Source organism: Rhea pennata, chromosome 6 (assembly GCF_028389875.1).
Source record: "Rhea pennata isolate bPtePen1 chromosome 6, bPtePen1.pri, whole genome shotgun sequence".
Taxonomy (NCBI): Eukaryota; Metazoa; Chordata; class Aves; order Rheiformes; family Rheidae; genus Rhea; species Rhea pennata.
This window is the reverse complement of record NC_084668.1, coordinates 9,837,961-9,855,945: the sequence shown is the minus strand read 5'-3', so window position 1 is coordinate 9,855,945 and position 17,985 is coordinate 9,837,961. Positions and strand designations below refer to the sequence as shown.

Below are 17,985 nucleotides of genomic sequence, written 5' to 3'. Positions count from 1 at the left end.
CTGCACAAGCCAGGAAGCTGAAGCCCTTCTGTTTCGCTGTCTAGTCTCAGCTCTGGAATTTCTCTTCTGATTAGTCAGGAAATCGCAGTGTGAAATAGCACGCTCTTGTAGCCACTTCAGACTGTGCAGCCATTGCACATCTGGAATATTTAAATAAAAGCAACAGCATTGACTTTTATTTGTGAGGTGGCAAGGAGATGATATGCCAATCTGCTTGTGAAAATATCCCCTCTAGGGTAAGCTAGTGCTACTCTAGAGCAGTATCATCTAATCTTTTTGTTATCTTCCATATGAGATTATTTTAAAGATTTGCTTATATTAGGGTATATAAGAAAATACAAAGCAAAAATAGGAGGAGTTGGGTGTTCTGACCCCAACCCCTATTTTTAATTTTCCAGATGAGAGACTTCTGAAATGGACAGTGCCTCAACTCTTCCAAAGAAAAAGTTAGGTGCAGTTGGAGGTTGTCTGCTGCCTAAAAAGCAGTCAGTCTTCTGCTCCCTGAATGCTCCATTCTTCACCAAGAATGACAGAACAAAGTAGCTTTCCACAAAACAGGTATTTGCCTACACAAAGAGGTGGCATGAATTCTGATATGCCTTTTAAGCCAAACTAGTTCTGGCTATGCAGCACCTGGAGTTACTGCTCTGACACAGTAACTGACTGTACCCATCATCAAGCTTTTTTTTTTTTTTTTTTTTTTTTTTTTTTTCTCTCTCTTAAGGAAAATCCAAATTAATACTCCTTCATTTACACTGCTTATGCCCACGTAACCAAATTTTGATCTTTACAGTAGTTTACCACAACTTTGCTTACATCTCTTCCGAAGTGATTAATTTTGCAGTTTATTTAATGGGTCCCTCAATAGAATTAATTTCATTGTAATGTAAATTGATTCCTATAACTGCACAGCTTGCAAATGTAAACAAAAATCTTTCAACGATGGTGCTGTAAATCTCAGATAGTTCTTAAAATGTGCTATTACAAAATATACTTGAGAGTTATTTTCACATCTATAGTTACAGATTTATAAGCAAACCCAGAATCAGAGATTAGAGCTCAGTGAACCAGGTATCATGTTCCAAATTAATGTTACCTATTCGTAAGAGCAGATGCTATTTCATTGCAACTGCAGAAGCATGAGACCTTTAAACTCTTAAGAATGAAAGCAATTATTAATATTTTTAAAAGTATTTTGACAGATCGGAAGTTCTTAATATCGGACCAATATTAATTAAGAGCCTTTAAAATTAGAGCTCTAAGTCAGCTGTTTCACAAAAAGCAGGGGCCGTGGGCAGGAAAAGCAACATTCTCAGTCTTGACTGGTGCAAGCACTAGCATGCTAGTCATAGCATACTGGTCATACTGTTTTTCCGAAGAAAGATCTGTTTTCTCTTAGGGTGGAGACAGACCTCCAACATTATTCTCTAATTATTCTACTCACAAATTATCATGTTAAATCCAACATGCTACTTTAAAACCCTATGGGTTACGGTCCATATTACACTGGAAAATATATTGATGCCTTTGTATCCATAGTTGGTCCTGGATAACATTACAGATTATATAGAATGCAGAATAAGATGAATTGCAGCTATTTTACTGTGATCATTTGGAGCCTGAATTTCTGCATTCCGTAACATTTTAATTCTTCCTTGCACTGATAGATGTACATTTTTGAAATACCATTCCTCCTACCACTTTCACCACATGAAAATAGAACTTACCTATTCCTGGAGTGGTACAGACTTGAAAATAATACATGCAATCTAGTTCCTCTACTTACTTTTGCTCACCTCGTACAGTCTTTTTTACTTATTCTCTGTATTTATTCTATTTGCTGTGTGTATACTATTCTATTTTAGTCTTTTCCATTTTTTCCTAAGAATATCTTTACACTTTAAAAATTCAAGACACAAGCATTTTTAGAATCTAGTCTTTCCAGTCTCTCAATCCTGTATGGTAATATCTTTTTTCCATCACTGATCTGATACACTAAGACTAAAAAGCAATTCACTTTTGTAATTTATAAAATCAAACTGCAACAATTCTCAGTGCATCAAGTTTGCAAAGCATTTTAAAATCATTGTCTGGGCTGGGTGCTTCAAATTATGTAATCTGCCTTTCTTAATTTTATTTGCATATTCATAAGAGAATACACTAGACACTTCTAGATGGGTAAATCCGGAGTAAAGAACATGAAACAGATTTGATAATTTCACTAGAATATTAACATTTTATCACAACATCAAAACACCCCCACAGTTCTAAGCATATCACAGATAAGACATAAAAGAGTGATTTTGTCTTTACCATTGTATTTGTTATTGTTATACAGGTGGCATGACTTAAAAATAATTACAAGCTTATACAGTCTTAATTAGATTAACAGATATATTCTGTTCTGCAGGAATCTGCCTATATTCTTCAGCATGTTTTTTGGACAAAGTTCTGTAGCACTAGAAAATGGCAATGATTCGTGCAAACAAAAATCCCTTTTACACTGTAAAAATATTTTTAGACCTACAGCTCTTTTTGAGCATTCTGAGGTCTCTTGCTTGCAAGTTATCTTGTACTGTAACATGTCCTTGTGTTCTGCCTACTCCAAATCTTCTTAGAGGTGTGTGCGTGCATAAAAAAAGGGAAAAATGGAAAGCAAATTCTCTTGTAAAAAGCTGAAGATATCCTTCTTTTAAAAAAAATATAGCATTGACTTAAAATAATTTTATTCAAATATCTTCTTCCTTACAATGAGCATGGCAAAATTAGCAGACTACTTATCTTCAGTCTCCCTCCCAAAAAGTCTTCCTGAAATAAAAAGGTAAAGAAAAATCCTAAAATATTAACAGAGCAGTTTAAACTGGAAGTAACTGTCAGCTAGTTTTGATCAAGGTAGTCTATTCTAATGGCAAAAGCCATTTAAATGAAGGTATGATTAACGAGAAAACTGCCGATTGTCTGATTTCTTGCTAATGTGTTTGAAGATTTTAGCTTTGTGGACGTTCTTTGATTTCTGGTAACCAAATCCTCCACCTCCACCTCTTTTCTGTAGTCTTCTGCCTTGGTTGCTGTTCACATCTGGAATTGTTTTGGTTAAAGAACTTAAACAAAAATGAACCTCTTGAAATGCTGCTTTTCAGGTATTTTAAGAGTTAAGGTAAGAAAAAAATAATAGCATTATACAAAAAGTTTAGCTGTATAACTATAGAAGAAACTGTCTGGAACTTCCTTAGCGCCTGTCATTCTAATAAATGCTTTTTATCATCCAGTTGTCCAACTGAGTCAGCAAAAGCTTCACTGCTTCAAATTCCATTTTCTAGCTGGTTTGAAAGTAATCTAGAAACAGTCTTCTACTTCATGCCCTCGTCCCTCTATTTCAATATTCCATGATTAATACTCTTCAGTACAGTACATACTTTAAAATGAAAACGATGCTACATGAAAGAGAATATAGAATATGTATGTAATATTCCCAAATCCACTAACCTGCAGAAACTGAATCATTAACATACGTGCACACAGGTGTTCAGAAACAAAATAGTAACACTGGAAAAATTGCCATTTAACATTTTTTGACAAACTATCATTTGAGCATGACACATCTATCTGATTAATACCAAAAGAAAAAAAGAAAATAAAAAAAGGTACTTTAGTAAGTTGTATTGAACATTTTAGAGCAGAAATCCAGTTCTGAAACACTGCAGTAAAAGGATACTGAGGTCAACGAATGGAGGGACTTTAAAACCAAATGAAAGGCTGACTTTGGGCAGATCCAGGTTATTGACATTGTAGATCTGTTTTAGAGAGTGGGAGTCATAAGCCCTAATGTAAGCTTTGTATGCTTCCTGGGCTGACTTGTGAAGGAAGTAGTTCTTCTCAATCAGTTTCTCCAGCTGTTGAGGAAAAAAAAGCAAGCAAGAGACATATCCAATTATGGCTGTATAAATTACATGCAAACAAATTATTTACTATGTGAACTGCAGTGATGTTCATTATTCACTGTCCTTTTACAGCAGAGCGCACAAATATGTATCAGAGTATTTTTATAAACAAATGAACAAAAAACCCCCCCAAAAGTCTCACGGTAAGTTACAGTACATAGCCTCAGGGAAGTGAAAAAGCCACAAAAATAATCAGTTAGGTTTTCCTAATCAAACTAATATGTAATTATGCCCACGCCATGAAATAAGATACACTGAAAATTAAAGGACAACATCATTAGGCTTTTAAACCTGTCCTCTAAACTGTACCATCTCAGATTCTGCATGTAGTATAATGCTGCAAATTCACCATAAAATAAGCAACGTTAATTCTAATGCAAAAACGCGCATTCACTAGTGTTAACTGAAGCATTTTACTGGTTGAGAGCTAAGTTTCTAATGCTGTCACCTCTCTAGATCCAAATATCTCATTTGACCTTTAGAATCCATTGATTTAGCATAATAAAAAAGAAATTACATTTTCTTCCTATTGTTAACCAGAAACCTCTTTCTGTAAGGACTGCCTTCAGTGCTTCTTGCATTTGCTATTTTAAATTTAAGTTATGGCAAAGAGGCTTTACAGAACTCACACAAAAGAAATTCACACAGCAGTAGAAATTCACATCGACAGACCTATCTATGCTATTCTATTCAACTTTTTGCTCCACAGCTATTTTTGTAGCACTAGAGTGCAAAAGAGGTTTGGCTGCTGCCCGGCTTCATCTTCATCAAATACTTAAAAATATAACCAGTATACCTGGAATACACACTAGCACTTTTTTAAGTGTTAGTAATATCTTTCACATGCTGAAGTCTGAAGTACTCATCTTACAAGACATATATTACCAATAATTAATCTGAACATATGTAGCTTCAATAAAAGCTTTTATAGATCTGTTTGCTATGCTAGACAAATATTTACTGGGAAGTTGAAAGCAAGCCCTACGTTATTGTGGCATTGTGACATAAATGAAAAACAATTCTTAAATTCATAATTATGAGGCAATTTGGTGCTGGTAATAAAACATCTCTGAATTCAAAACATTGTATCACTGTGTCATAGGGGCAGTATGACAGAAGGATTTACTATAGAAAATTTACTTATTTATGGAACTTTATGAAGCATTCACATTTAAAAAAAAATCGGTTATTAAAGACTATCACATTCTTTATGTAGGTTATTGTCATACAAATTTTCAGATTTGCCATAGTATGTATGAGGTCATTTTATACCTGAGACTGGATGTCTGAAATTTTTGACCAAGAAAATTCAAATTCACTTAATGGTACCTTAAAAAAAAAATAAAAACAAAAATCAAGAAATCAAGTATATGAATTATTTATACTATGTAAACAATGACTGCATTTAAGACATAAGCCAAATAGGAAAAGGTCTGTTAGGTAACAGAAGTTTTTTTTAATTATTATTTTTCTTTTCTTTTTTTTTTAAAATATCACAGCTATCTTAGTATAATTGCCTATCAACTGATATAGCCTCCGAAGTTCAAGGATAGTTTTGAAAAATGAAAAACATACCTGGACATATGTTTTAGGATTCTGACATCATCTTTCATTCCAAACAATGATCTCACCAGTATTAACCTCATTAGAGATATATTTATAAAGTGTCTCTACACCAATATGCTAGCGTTATCGCTTTCTTTAAACTAGTGTAGTAAAGATGCTCATTATGATGCTTTATCACTTTCAGCTATACCACTTTAATTACAAGTAGTAAAAAACTGTAGTGTAAACAAACAAACTCATAAGGAAAGCAACTAAGAAACTACGTTCTATTATATTAAAACAACCACATTTAGAAAAGGGCTGTTCTTTTGAAACTGAACAAAATGCAGTATGTCCTTTGAGTAGAAAAATAACAACTGCAAAAAACAACATCCAGGTTTTAATTCCCATTGGACTGTCAAGCTCCCAGAATCCTTCCATGGAGAGATCATAAATAAATAAGTATTTTTTTTCCCTATTTTTATTTTTTTTAAATAGCATACTTCTAAGCTCAGTTGCAAAGCAATTCTAAATATACCTGACAGTTACCTTTGTGCTGGTCACTTTACACTTCAACTAAGTTTTCAGTTAAATATTTCCTAAACAATAAATGATTTTTGCCTAAAATTTAAAATGCTTGATGGATCATTACAGAATCTTTAAAATCCTGCTTGCACAGTAAAATAAGCTATACATAAGTTTACCCTGGCTTGCTTTAGATAACGAAGAAAGCCCAGTTCTTCTGGTCGTAAAATGAGCAAAGCATGTCCTCTGCCATTTATACCTCTGGCAGTTCTACCAACTCGATGAATGTATTCCTTTTGGAAAGAATAAAGAAAAGTAAGTCCAATTGGCTTTTCATACACGCAATAATATGAACAACCTCACGAAAGAACAAATTTAACATTAATACAGTTCAGTGTCACCCATTACGTTTTAGAATTCATTCTTCGTAAAGACACGAGACAGGAATACTTGAATGTATTTCAGCTTCACTGCGAACAATCTGGGAACTAGTTGGGGGGAAGTGGAAAATATTAGCTGCTAGATATGAACATGGCTGAAGCCTGCCCTCTGTCAAGCAGCAGATTCAGCTTTTCTCAGCAGCTATATTTGTAGCTAGGATTTGATTTGTTCCTGGGAAGTTACTGTATTTCCTCAACTTACTTTTGGATCATCTGGAGGGTCATACTGGACAATCCAGTCCACTTCAGGAATATCCAGTCCTCTAGCAGCTACATCAGTGCACAGCAGTATTCCAGATTCTGCATTACAAAACTGGAAAAATGTTGTAGTCCGTTTGGTTTGTTTCTGCTTGCCCTGGAAATAAACATATTTCAGCCAAGAAAGTCTGTCAACTTGCAAGCTTAAATATGATTTCCCATTTTGCAGATTATATCACCAGCAAAAATATAAAATATTTTCAGGCCTCTTACCATCTTATATACTTGTACAGACCAACACCAGTTTCTCAAAACAATGCCATTTCACGATGAAGAAACAAATCTATCACGGTAAATAGCATAGGGCCACTTAAAATGGTTTATCAGAGGTTATACTGTATATTTTAAGGCATTAAAAATTCAGTGGCATGAGTATTTGTTTCAGGAGGATTATATAAATACATCAGAAAAAGGATATTTGCAAGACTAGGAATGTATTAGATTATAAGTTTTTTAAAAAAGAGAAACATATTTGGAATAAATAGATTTATTGAAGTGCAGCAAAAATATTTCCAACAAATCAAAAAGACAAGTACAGTTTCAGTCTGTAATAACTGCTTCATAAACCTTCAGTCAATCCCTTCTAAACTATGCAAGTTTATATTTTTGATAACAATTGAAGATGCTCATCCAAATGGTGAGAATTGGTATACTAAAACTAAGCATCACCCTAGCCATAGAAAGAGTACTCAGAACTCCAACAATCAGAGTGTTCCAACTCCCGTGACAATAACTTTGATGCATAAATTCAGTCTTAGTGCTTGTGAAAGGCCAGCTCTTGGAGGAAAACAAAAAGCTTTCCATATAGAATATAAGCTTGTAATACAGTTTCCAAATCAGGGCTGAAACAAACAAGATTAACAATATTGACACGTTGTTATTAGATAGTCTTTGCTTTATCTCCTTCCTCTACAAACTACTTTCAAGATCATCATCAGTTTGTGAGCAGGATATCTTTCTATCAAAAATGGAGTGAAATAACTGAAAGCAAAAGAAAGGTCAGTAACAACTTACATGTACTATTAGATTGATTAAAAATAAGTTGATAAATAAAATACTTACATGAATGGCCATAACAGGCAAATCAATATAGTTGAGTAATTCATAATGGTACTTCACCGACATACATGAAGAAAAAAAAACCATTAGCTTCTTCTTCCGGTTCTTCTTGAGGAAGGTGAAGAGCAAAAGGAATCTTTTTTCAGAAGGACATACTACATAGCCCTGGAAATAATTCAGATATTGTAAAACAAAGCAGCAAGAAATCCAATTTTAATTCACTAATATAATTATATTGTGGGTGTGTTATGTTTTGAAACAAACATGCCATATAGGTGGGTTTTTTCCCAGCAATATCAGGCCAAACCATTCCTTTTTGATCTGTTCCTCACCTTAGTACATGAAGTTCCTAAAGTAAGGTGATGAACTTGGCAAGAATCTTATTGTACTAACTTGAAATAATTCTCTAATAAAGAAGTAATTTGTACTTAATTCTCCAAAATAATCTCATTAAAGTTCAGTGAAAAGCAGTTTGTTTATACAATAGTAACTCATTTCAAGAACTGCTCAATTGCTGCCATTAGGCATGAAAATAACTGCACACAGTTCTTAAAATTCTTTATGATTTTAATAATTTCAAAGAATTCTTGCCATAAATTTACTCTTTTACGGTAATATATACTTACTAGCAATTTTATAGTAGCACTCATTGTTCTGTCAACTGCATAAATCCAGAAACTACTATGCAACTCCATTTTGTTATTACCTGAGGCTGCAACAATTAAATATATCTAAAGTGTTCTCAAGTTAACAACATGGTGACTACAATAATAAGGAGAACTGAAGCTTATGTATATAATATAGGTAGAACAGATAAATGTAATTAAGTGTATTACATGATTTTTTAGGTCATCTATCTTGCAAACATCTACTAACGCTTAAAATTTATTACAGTGAGCAGACTGAATAAATCACTTTCGGCAACTGATAGCTTTTGCTGATTAGGATGGTAAACACTCCAAGACGGTGTTCATACAACCCATTTAAAAACATGAAGAACTTGGTATCTTCACAGATTGTAGCCCTTTTAATAACATTTCTATTTTACCTGTTCAAGACCATCTACTGTTGCTGTCTCCTTGTTATCATCAACCCCAACATACAGTGGCTCTTTCTTCAGAGAGATCTTAGCCAGATCTTCAACCTTTCTTGTTTGAGTAGCAGAAAAGAGCATTGTCTGTCTGCGCTCTGGAAAAATACAGTTTTGAAGTAGTTTCATTTTTTAAAGAAAAATTTCAAATAGCAAGTCGTCGTCTTCTCTCCTGAGCAAGTCTTCTCCTTTTTTTTTCTATCAAATTCTAACTCGAACATAGGGCTACTGAAAAACAGAGCTAAGTGTAGCTGTGTTATATACTGTACATGATACTTACTAAGGCTGCCTTCATCCCCCAAAACCTATTATCTATATTCTTTCTTGCTAGGAAAACGTTAATAGTCATTTACTCAAACAACAGTTTAAATAGATACCTTGTAATTCCAACTACAAATTGATTTCATTTTCATGAACATTAAAACGCTTTTGTTTTCTCAGAAATAAATTTATGCTGGACTTTCACTCTGCAAGGTAAGTGGCAGCAATGCACTCAGATTTGTAAATTTTTCTTACGTAGTTTATAACATACGTATTGTCTTGTTCCTCAGCTCAAGTATGTATCCTGACCCTGTGGCATTTTCTTTTTACCTGACTACATGGAAAACATGGACCTAAAAATATTCTATTTTACAACTCCAAGAACAGTACTGATTATTCTTTTAGAACAACTGTTTTCACCATTTTTGAAAAACTGTTTTTCTATTTTGAAGTCTCTGTCATAAAATATAGACTCCTTCCTAACAGGGCAAGAGTAAAATATATTCACACAAAATAAAAATCTCTTCTCTATCATTTTCCACTTCATGAAGAACATGTAGTTTTCCCACACTTCTCTCCTCTTCCATTTTTTAAATGCATGTTAGCTATCAGAGAAAAAGGACAGAGTAAGACAATCACTCTGAAGTGCATTTACAGAACTATAAAAATTAATGACATTTCTTACAATAATTTGGTCATAAAAAGACAACGTTAATCAAGCAATTTCCAGGAAAAACAGATCTTTTTTCTTACTTGGTAGAAGCTTTATGATCTGTTTCATTTCTTCTTCAAACCCAACCTCTAAGATACGATCTGCTTCATCAATTACCAAACACTGCAAGTTCTTGTACATGAAACCTGGAGTGTTCTAGAAGATTAATAAGCTCAAGTCAGCGCGTGACAAGGGTCTTGCTTCATTATAATAATGCACCTGAGAAGTAAATATTTTACCTACCTGCATGTGATCCAGAAGTCTTCCTGGTGTTGCCACAATGATGTTGATCCCATTTCCAAGTTTCTGTGCTTCTGCTGATCTGTTACTGCCCCCCATTATCAGACCATAGGTGTGAACATGATGATCCATAAGTTCTTTAAGAACTCCATATGTTTGCATAGCAAGCTCTCGAGTAGGTGAAAGAATAATAACACCCGTTCCTAAAAAAAATACATTCATCAGCCAAGAATAAGTGACATAGCTTGTCTCATCTCCTTCATAGCCCTTTCCCTAAACAGATGGGCCACTGGCTGGACCACCGTAAAGATCAACAGTGAAACAAAGGAAGAGCCTTACCATTTCTAGGCATGAATTTTAACTTGTAGATGAGCTCTACTGCAGGAATAAGAAATGCGAGTGTTTTGCCACTGCCTGTTTTTGCAGCTGCTAAAATATCCCTGTATACAGCAAAGTTAGAAAGAGAAGCTCTTAGTTAATTCTATAGAGAAAAAAAATCTGTTTTGAACAATGTTAACAATGTGAAAACATAACATGGCTTAAAAGAAACCAGTGTAAGTTTTAAGAGTTCAACAGCAGATCTCATCCATCGGTCTTTGTATTTCTAGGGGCTCTATGGGACACACTAACACAAGACAGTAATGAAAACAGCTTCCCTTCTTTCAAACCAAATACAAACCGTTTTCCAAGAATTTACCCTGAGTATTTCTTCACACACAACACAGATACTGTGTTAACTTGTGCAAATGATTATAAACAAAATAGAATGCACAAAATATTTAGAACATGTGAGAAAAACATACTTAAATTTAGCTGCAGGAAGATACATTTCATGTATTTTACTAGCAAAACTTACATGGTGTTCAAGGTCAATAAAGCAATATAAACTAAATGTATGTTTCTTACCTGCCTTCCAGAAGAGGCTTAATACTTTTATGTTGAATTTCTGTCATATGCGTGAAGCCCATGTCATTTATGCCTTTCAGGGTGTTCTCACTGACAAGACCAGCAAGGGAAGCAAATGAAGTGTCTTCAAAAGCACCTGAAAAGAGGGGGGGGGGGAACATACATATATGTATGTATATGTATATGCACACCTGTACGTATACATGCATACACACACACGCACAGTATACATATACACACTATACATATGTAGAGAGAGAGTGTGTGTATATGTGCACATGTGTACAAATGTATAGATAGACAGATAGAGAGTACATCTTCAAACATATTTACTGGTAAATTTAAGAGCAATAGTTAAATGAGCATATATAAGGCAAATTTCAAAAAACAATAGATGAATAGTTTTACAGATGCCGATATCATGCTACGTATATTCAAATGTCTGACTCTTAACACAAATCTAGAAACAGCAACTTACCCTAGAATAAAGCTCTAGAACTTAGATTTTAGCACATGTATGAAAAACAGGACACAAGATACCTGTTACACCTAGCGGTAAACTGGGTACTTCCTCCTCCTCCTCCTCCTCCTCTTCCTCCACTTCTTTCTCTCCAGAATCCTGCCCTTCTTCATCTACCTCTGCAGACTCATCTTCTTTAGTCTTTGCTTTTTTAGTTTCTATATCTAGTGCGTTATTTTACAGAAAACAAGTCACATTTCATTACATAAAATGCATTTCCTCAGGCTGAAGATCACTCTTAAAAATATCTCACTTTTCTCATCAAATAGTCTGGGGAGGGTTGGGGCAGTAAGGCACAAAGAAACCCCCCAACACTCTCTTTCTATGAGTTTATGTGCATTTAGAACACAGAACAGGAGGAAGAGTTAATAGGGCCGAAAAGGAGGATTTAAATAGGTTTCTACGGGATTTTAAGATGCAGACAGAAAAAACTTCATTCAAGTTTCCTGCACACAATCCACTTCACACAGTAAAGCAAGGAAACTTCATTTATACTGTAAAAAACAGCTGGGGAACGAGACAATTTAGCCTTAAGCAAGCTAAAAGAGTCCCTTCTTTCCTGCGAGGCGGTCGCCGGGCCCGCCGCCCGGCGCAAGCACGGCCGCGAGAGGCGCGACCCGCAGCGCCCGCCGGCAGCAGCGGCGGGGCCGGGGCGGCCGGGGAGCAGCCGCAGGGGCCCGGCGGCCACAGCACGCACCGTCCTGCGCGGCAGCCGGCCCCTTCCTCTTCTTCCTCTTCCTCGTCTCGACCTCCGCGCCCTCGGCGAGGCCCGCGCCCGCCGCCGCCGCCTCCTTCTCCGCGGCGGGAGCCGCTGCCTCCGCCGCCTCTTCCTCCGGGGGCCCCGCCGCGGCCTCCTCCTCGCCTGGGGTGGGGGGGGGGAGGGACGGGACAACGTTACACCAGCGGCGAGGCCGGGCCGGGCCGGGCCGGGCCGGGCCGTGCCGCGCCGGGCCGGGCCGCGCCGCGCCCGCCCTACCTGCCCGCTCGGCCGCCCGCCGTTTCAGGTTGCGCTGCCGCAGCTTCAGGTTGCGCTTGTGGAGCTTCTTGCGCAGCAGCCGCATGGGCAACGTGCCCGACGCCGCCGCCGACACCGACATCTCCCGCCCGGGCCCACGCGGCGCCGCCGGAAGCGCCCGCGCCGGAAGCGCCCGCGCCGGAAGCGCCCGCGCCGGAAGCGCCCGCGCCGGAAGCGCCCGCGCCGGAAGCGCCCGCGCCGGAAGCGCCCGCGCCGGAAGCGCCCGCGCCGGAAGCGCCCGCAGCGGCCTCCGGCGGCGCGGCGGGGCAGCGCGGCCTCGGCGGCGGCGGCGGCGGCCAAGCGCGAAGGGTCGCCAGGCCGCTGGGCGGCTGCGTTTCCGCGCTGCGCGGCTGCGTTTCCGCGCTGCGCTGCGGCCCCCGCGGCACAGGCGATGCGGCCCTTCCCTCGTCATCCCGCCGGGCACATGGCTCCCCGCAGCCTCCTTCAGGCCCTTCTTGGCCGGCAGGTGGCACAAGCAGTACAGGAGTTGGCGGCAAATCGCTTTGCCGATAACTGCCGAATTCGTAGAAATCTGCATGACTGCCAGTAACGTGACATTCAACCTACAGCATCCTGCTGTAGCGGCGGTTAAACTCACTGTGCACAGCTATTACTTTGTTATTCTCATAGCTTTCATTACATATAACTCATTTTTTAAGAAGCTCGTGATGTTAGAGATGAAACTGATTTTTCACTGTCTGCAATCATAGTCTTGCGGAGTTGTTATGCATCACCAGGATAAGAGTTAATTTTTTCTGACAGAACTTGAAAATACTGGAGGAGACACACATTTTTAAAATTTGTTTTATTTGTGTCTACATTCGGGTTAACGATCCTTGCTAGTCCTTTACAACAGAAACGTGACGTGTCTGCTTTTCTGAAGGGTGGCCACCTTGCTCCAGAAATACAAGGTTCATCTGAAGAATTTTAAAAGGGAAAATGACAAAATGTCATAAGCAAGAGACAGACTTAAATTTTAAGACATCTGCAATTTCACAGAATAATCTTGTTTATAAACACTTTAAAAAGAGGAGGAAATAGTAGTGTGGAAGAAAATTTAGTCTAAGCAAGCATTACTGGAGCAAGAAAAGATGCCTCTATCTCTATATTACGTCTTAATAGCCCTGAAATCAGATTAAGCCAAAACCTTATCCTAAAACCTTTAAGCTTTACACTTGTGATTGGAGCCTTCTAGCTGACTGAACTAAGAAATAAAAATGTCACTATTCTGAATTAGTTTTTTTTTTTAGCAGAAACTAAAAACCAGATGTCTCCTTGGATAGCTCTTTGGTGATGAGTCAAAAATCTCTCCCAGTGTAGAAAGCAGGACACCATCAACAAGAGAAGCTGAGGAGTAATCCAGAATTCAGGACACTTTAGAGCAGCACCATTTAAATCCATACCTCACTTCATTACTTTGAGACTTTCATTTTTCGTTACTGCGTGTAGTTGCCATGATAGTGCAGCAGGATGTGTCATCTCGCTTGTGGTGAGGTTCACAGGGGTTTCCTTTTGGGACATACCTTAGAGTTTGAAAAGTATGGCTTGATCGTCGAGATGGTGCGATTAAATGTGAGACATTGAAATTACGAAGCAGAAAAGGTAGCCTAACCCAAACTTTCCACAGACTGGATAACAGGTCTAACCACTGGCTTATAAAACTAAAAGGATGACTGCCATTTCCATCAACTGCGTTTAGAAAATGAACAGAACTATCCTCAACAAGAAAGGCTTTTGGTACAAAATTCCGTGGGAAATCAGTTCAACTCTGAATTCTAGGCAGGTAAAAGTACATTGCTGTAGCTTAGTGTTACTTAGGTTCTGGAAAAACATTTCTACATTTCTATCTTTTCTTCCTGGCTACTTTATGTTACATAACACATTTTAAAATAGGTATGTTTTTGCTCTTCCCAGTCTGTAATGATTTATAAGCGTATGACTAGATTTACTGTTTGGATCTAGATTTAGTCTAGGCCATGCTCCTTTCTGGAACACGCTCACTTAGTAAACGCACTGAATTAAAAATCTGGGTAGGAGGGAATGGGTACTGATACTTGCATCACTAAGGGAAGAGGCAATGCCATCGTTCAGGCACTGCATGCTCCACGTGTTCCTATCTCAACCAGTACTGCCAAGATCACCATTTTGCTTTCACGCACTTCCTCACACCTCCAACTCTGCCAAGAATTAGGACATGGGAACCCTGGTCAAGCAAAACTTGAAATAGAGGCCTGACTTGGCAAGTCTTCGTGAAATTTCATTAGTGTGGCACAAGACCCAAACTAATAAACTCTCCTGAGAAGGTGTATTATATCCCACTAAGAAGGATATATTAGTTTTGTACCAGGCAAGTGACAACATAGTCATGCTGCTTTTGTCAGCTTGGAGTGCAAGGAAAACTTTGGTGAACTTACAGAGAAATGAAGAACTTTCATCTGTCTAAATGTAATGACATCATATACGGAAATCTGGAAATTGTGGATTTCATTAAGTGACCAAGTGTCATGTGTTTCAACATAGCTTTGTCTCAGTATCTTCTTATAAAAGCTATTGCTTAGAATTTGCAAAGACATTTGTTTCTTCTGCTGTGAAAATTTCAAAGTATGTTCTGTCAGCTGCTTTCTTTGTGTCTGTAGTTTTTCTTCAAACAGCAATTTTGAAGAGTCACGAAAAAGAGCACTCAGAAGGCAATAATGATAATTCCTTTGCAACAAGTCCAGACAATAGTTTAAACCACTAACTTCTGTTAATGTTTTTCCTCTGAAGCTGGACATTTGTTAGATGTCATATGAATTCCCCCTGGTCCATATGTTTTATTTCTGTTCAATAGATGCATTCCTAATTGCTTGACTTATCAGGCAATCGTTACTAAGAATAGGATTTTCTCAAATGGCTATTGAATTGCTGTCAAAATGTGTCAAATTCTCAACATATGATCTTGCAGGAAGGTTTGTAGGGAATTATACTTTGAGTTAGCAAAGTTTTTATAGCACTGAAGAAGTCCATATTAGAGACTCTGAATTTATGTCTGAGGATAAATGTTTTTGACACTGTAGTGGACTGCTGATGACACTATTTTATCTCTCAGAGTAAATTCGTCTTTGAAGATAAATTCAAAATCTCTGTTCCTCCTTACTATTACCCTACTAGTGGTGATTAGCAATGTAACACAAAAGTAACTATTGATTTTAGTTGTATCATTTAGAGTATAGAGTAGTAATTTTTACAAAAGGTAGTAAAATCCTTTATAGAAAAGATCGGGAAACAAAAGTGTACAGTCATTTTGTTAACTTCAGGTTGTTGTACAGAGCTGAGATAGTGCAGACTGTCTTGATTTTCAGAAAGTAAAATTTCTGAAAACATCATTCTTTTGGATGTCTTAGATTAGATACAGAAAAAATCACCAGCCACTTATGACATCTAGACCATTAAGCTAAAAATGTTGAGCTAGAAAATTAGAGCTTTTATTGCTTACAGCCACAAACCAGAAAACTTTTCAGAAGAGTCTTTTAACATTTTAACATCTTTCAACAGATTATAATTTTACCTGTTAGATTAAGTTTATCTGTCAGACAGTAATCAGTTCTAGATAGGTACTAGACTTAAAATTAAGTATCAGGTAGAGAGATATCAGGTTTTTTGCAAGTTTGTCTGTTACATAAGAAAAAATTGTAAATATGTGCAAGTCATGGATATAAATGTATTTGCAGAAATAATCACTTTTCCAAATTAATTGAAATATATACTTCTAAAATCTGGACTTTCAAAGAGAAAAGCTATATCCACCCTAAACTGATGTAAATGGTTTAGTCTGAAAGATGTATCACATGGAGAACAGATGATGTGATTTATGATGTGATTTATTATTAATGATGTGATGATGTGATTTATTATTAATGTCAGGTTGGGTTAAAAACTGCTGGTGCAAATTATATCTGCATATTGAAAATCGCTGAACCTTTGAGCAAATTTTAAGTAAGCTTTTGAGTTTAGGATAGGAAGATTAACATATTTATGTTTGCAAAAGGCAGACTAGACTATCATGATCACAAATTTTTTGGTATAATATTTTGGTATAATATTGCTTCCAAATAATCTCTCCTCTGTAGGTCATTTGGAGGTATTATGTCAGTTATAACTGTTACAGCATCAACAGTTTGTGTAGAGTATGGAATACAGTGGGAGTCAAATAAAATTTCTGAGGTTTATAGTAAATTTCTCATTTACTCCAAATTTTACAACTGAAACTGTTCTGTGTATCAAATTGCAAATGCGAATCTATATGTATCCAAATGTGTTCCAGATCAAAACCAGTTGCAGAACTGCAGCTAGAGTGAAGAGATAGATTGAATTGCACTTTATAGAAGACCTTGTAGATTTTGCCTAATTCTTACCGATTATCCAGAACCTGTGACTGCTCAAGTGTTTCAAAGGAGCAGCTTAATACTTAAAGCATTAGGCTATCACCATTGTCCTTTTTAGTTCATTAAATGGAAGCTAATATTCTAGAGTTGGCATAGTCTGGATCAGGCCAGGACAAGGAACTGAAACCATTGAGATTGTTCTAATGAATGGTCTCCTCTTTTATACAGGTAGAGGACCAATGGCTAATCTCACCATTTTAGACCTCTCTGCAGAGTTTAACATGGTTGACCATGAAATCCCGCTGTCCAGCGTGAGCTAGGTGGCAGCAGTCCAAGGTACTGTCCTACCTTAGTGTGGGCCTTTCCTGAAGTGGTATCTACCCACTTGACCCTTCACTGCTGGAGACCTGCAAAAAATCAATTCTTTCTTGTTTCCTTTCCTAGTGATGGAATTCAACCACATTGGTAGCTGGAGTCAAGACCCTAGCAATTTGCAAATTGATGATACCCAGCCATGTGTATTTGTTACAATCTATTACTACTACATCATCAGCTCTGCTACTGCAAAGGTGATAAAATAATTGTAGGAGATGAATTAAACTGAAGTGAGCTTAGATGGATATGATGACAGTTCGATTATGTTATGTTTCTGGGTGAAAATGTTTGGTGTTTAGGAATGACACCTAGTATAAAATGCTGTAGCTCATCCCTGCAGTAACAGAGGCTACCACAAGTGGCCTGTTTCCTGTAAATTGTTTCCCGCTAAAATTGACCGAATTAAGTATTTTGGTTCTCATCTCCAAAAATGCACCATCACTTGGGCCCAGATTCTTTAAAATACTGGCTTAAATCTCTGAAATGAAGAAAACAGAATCACAAAAACCCGGAATATTTGGGATTGGAAGGGACCTCTGGAGATCACCTGGTCCAGCTCAAGCAGGGTCAGCTAGAGCAGGCTGCCCAGGACTGTGTTCTGTCAGGTTTTGAACCTGACAAGGATGGAGACGCCACAACCTGCCTGGGCAATCTGGTCCACTGTCTGACCACCCTCAAAACAGAAAGCTTTTTCTTATGTTGAAACATAATTTCTTTGTATTTTGTTTTGTGCC

General features: G+C 37.5%; 1 protein-coding gene across 1 annotated transcript; it reads right to left on the bottom strand.

The window, feature by feature from the left end:
• Window positions 1–2,103: 2,103 nt before the first annotated feature.
• DDX18 (DEAD-box helicase 18) lies at window positions 2,104–12,646 on the bottom strand. Its single transcript, XM_062579022.1, has 14 exons — window positions 12,474–12,646; window positions 12,195–12,359; window positions 11,518–11,661; window positions 10,978–11,113; window positions 10,411–10,511; window positions 10,075–10,274; window positions 9,873–9,987; window positions 8,817–8,956; window positions 7,772–7,933; window positions 6,654–6,806; window positions 6,191–6,304; window positions 5,214–5,270; window positions 3,716–3,893; window positions 2,104–3,078 (listed from the first exon to the last, which is right to left on the bottom strand). Exons 1-14 carry the CDS (start codon window positions 12,592–12,594, stop codon window positions 2,936–2,938), a joined length of 1,929 nt encoding a protein of 642 aa, XP_062435006.1. The 5' UTR covers window positions 12,595–12,646; the 3' UTR covers window positions 2,104–2,935.
• Between the last annotated feature and the right edge of the window lie 5,339 nt (window positions 12,647–17,985).

What these genes read in the sequence shown, in the direction of transcription:
- DDX18 (XM_062579022.1), bottom strand. Translation starts at nt 12,594, where the DNA reads ATGTCGGTGTCGGCGGCGGCGTCGGGCACGTTGCCCATGCGGCTGCTG. An exon ending in TTTACCGCTAGGTGTAACAG is followed by an intron (nt 11,114 to 11,517) that starts GTATCTTGTGTC and finishes CCCTCTTTTCAG; the next exon opens with GTGCTTTTGAAGACACTTCA. An exon ending in TGCCTGTTATGGCCATTCAT is followed by an intron (nt 6,807 to 7,771) that starts GTAAGTATTTTA and finishes GTTTATTTCCAG; the next exon opens with GGCAAGCAGAAACAAACCAA.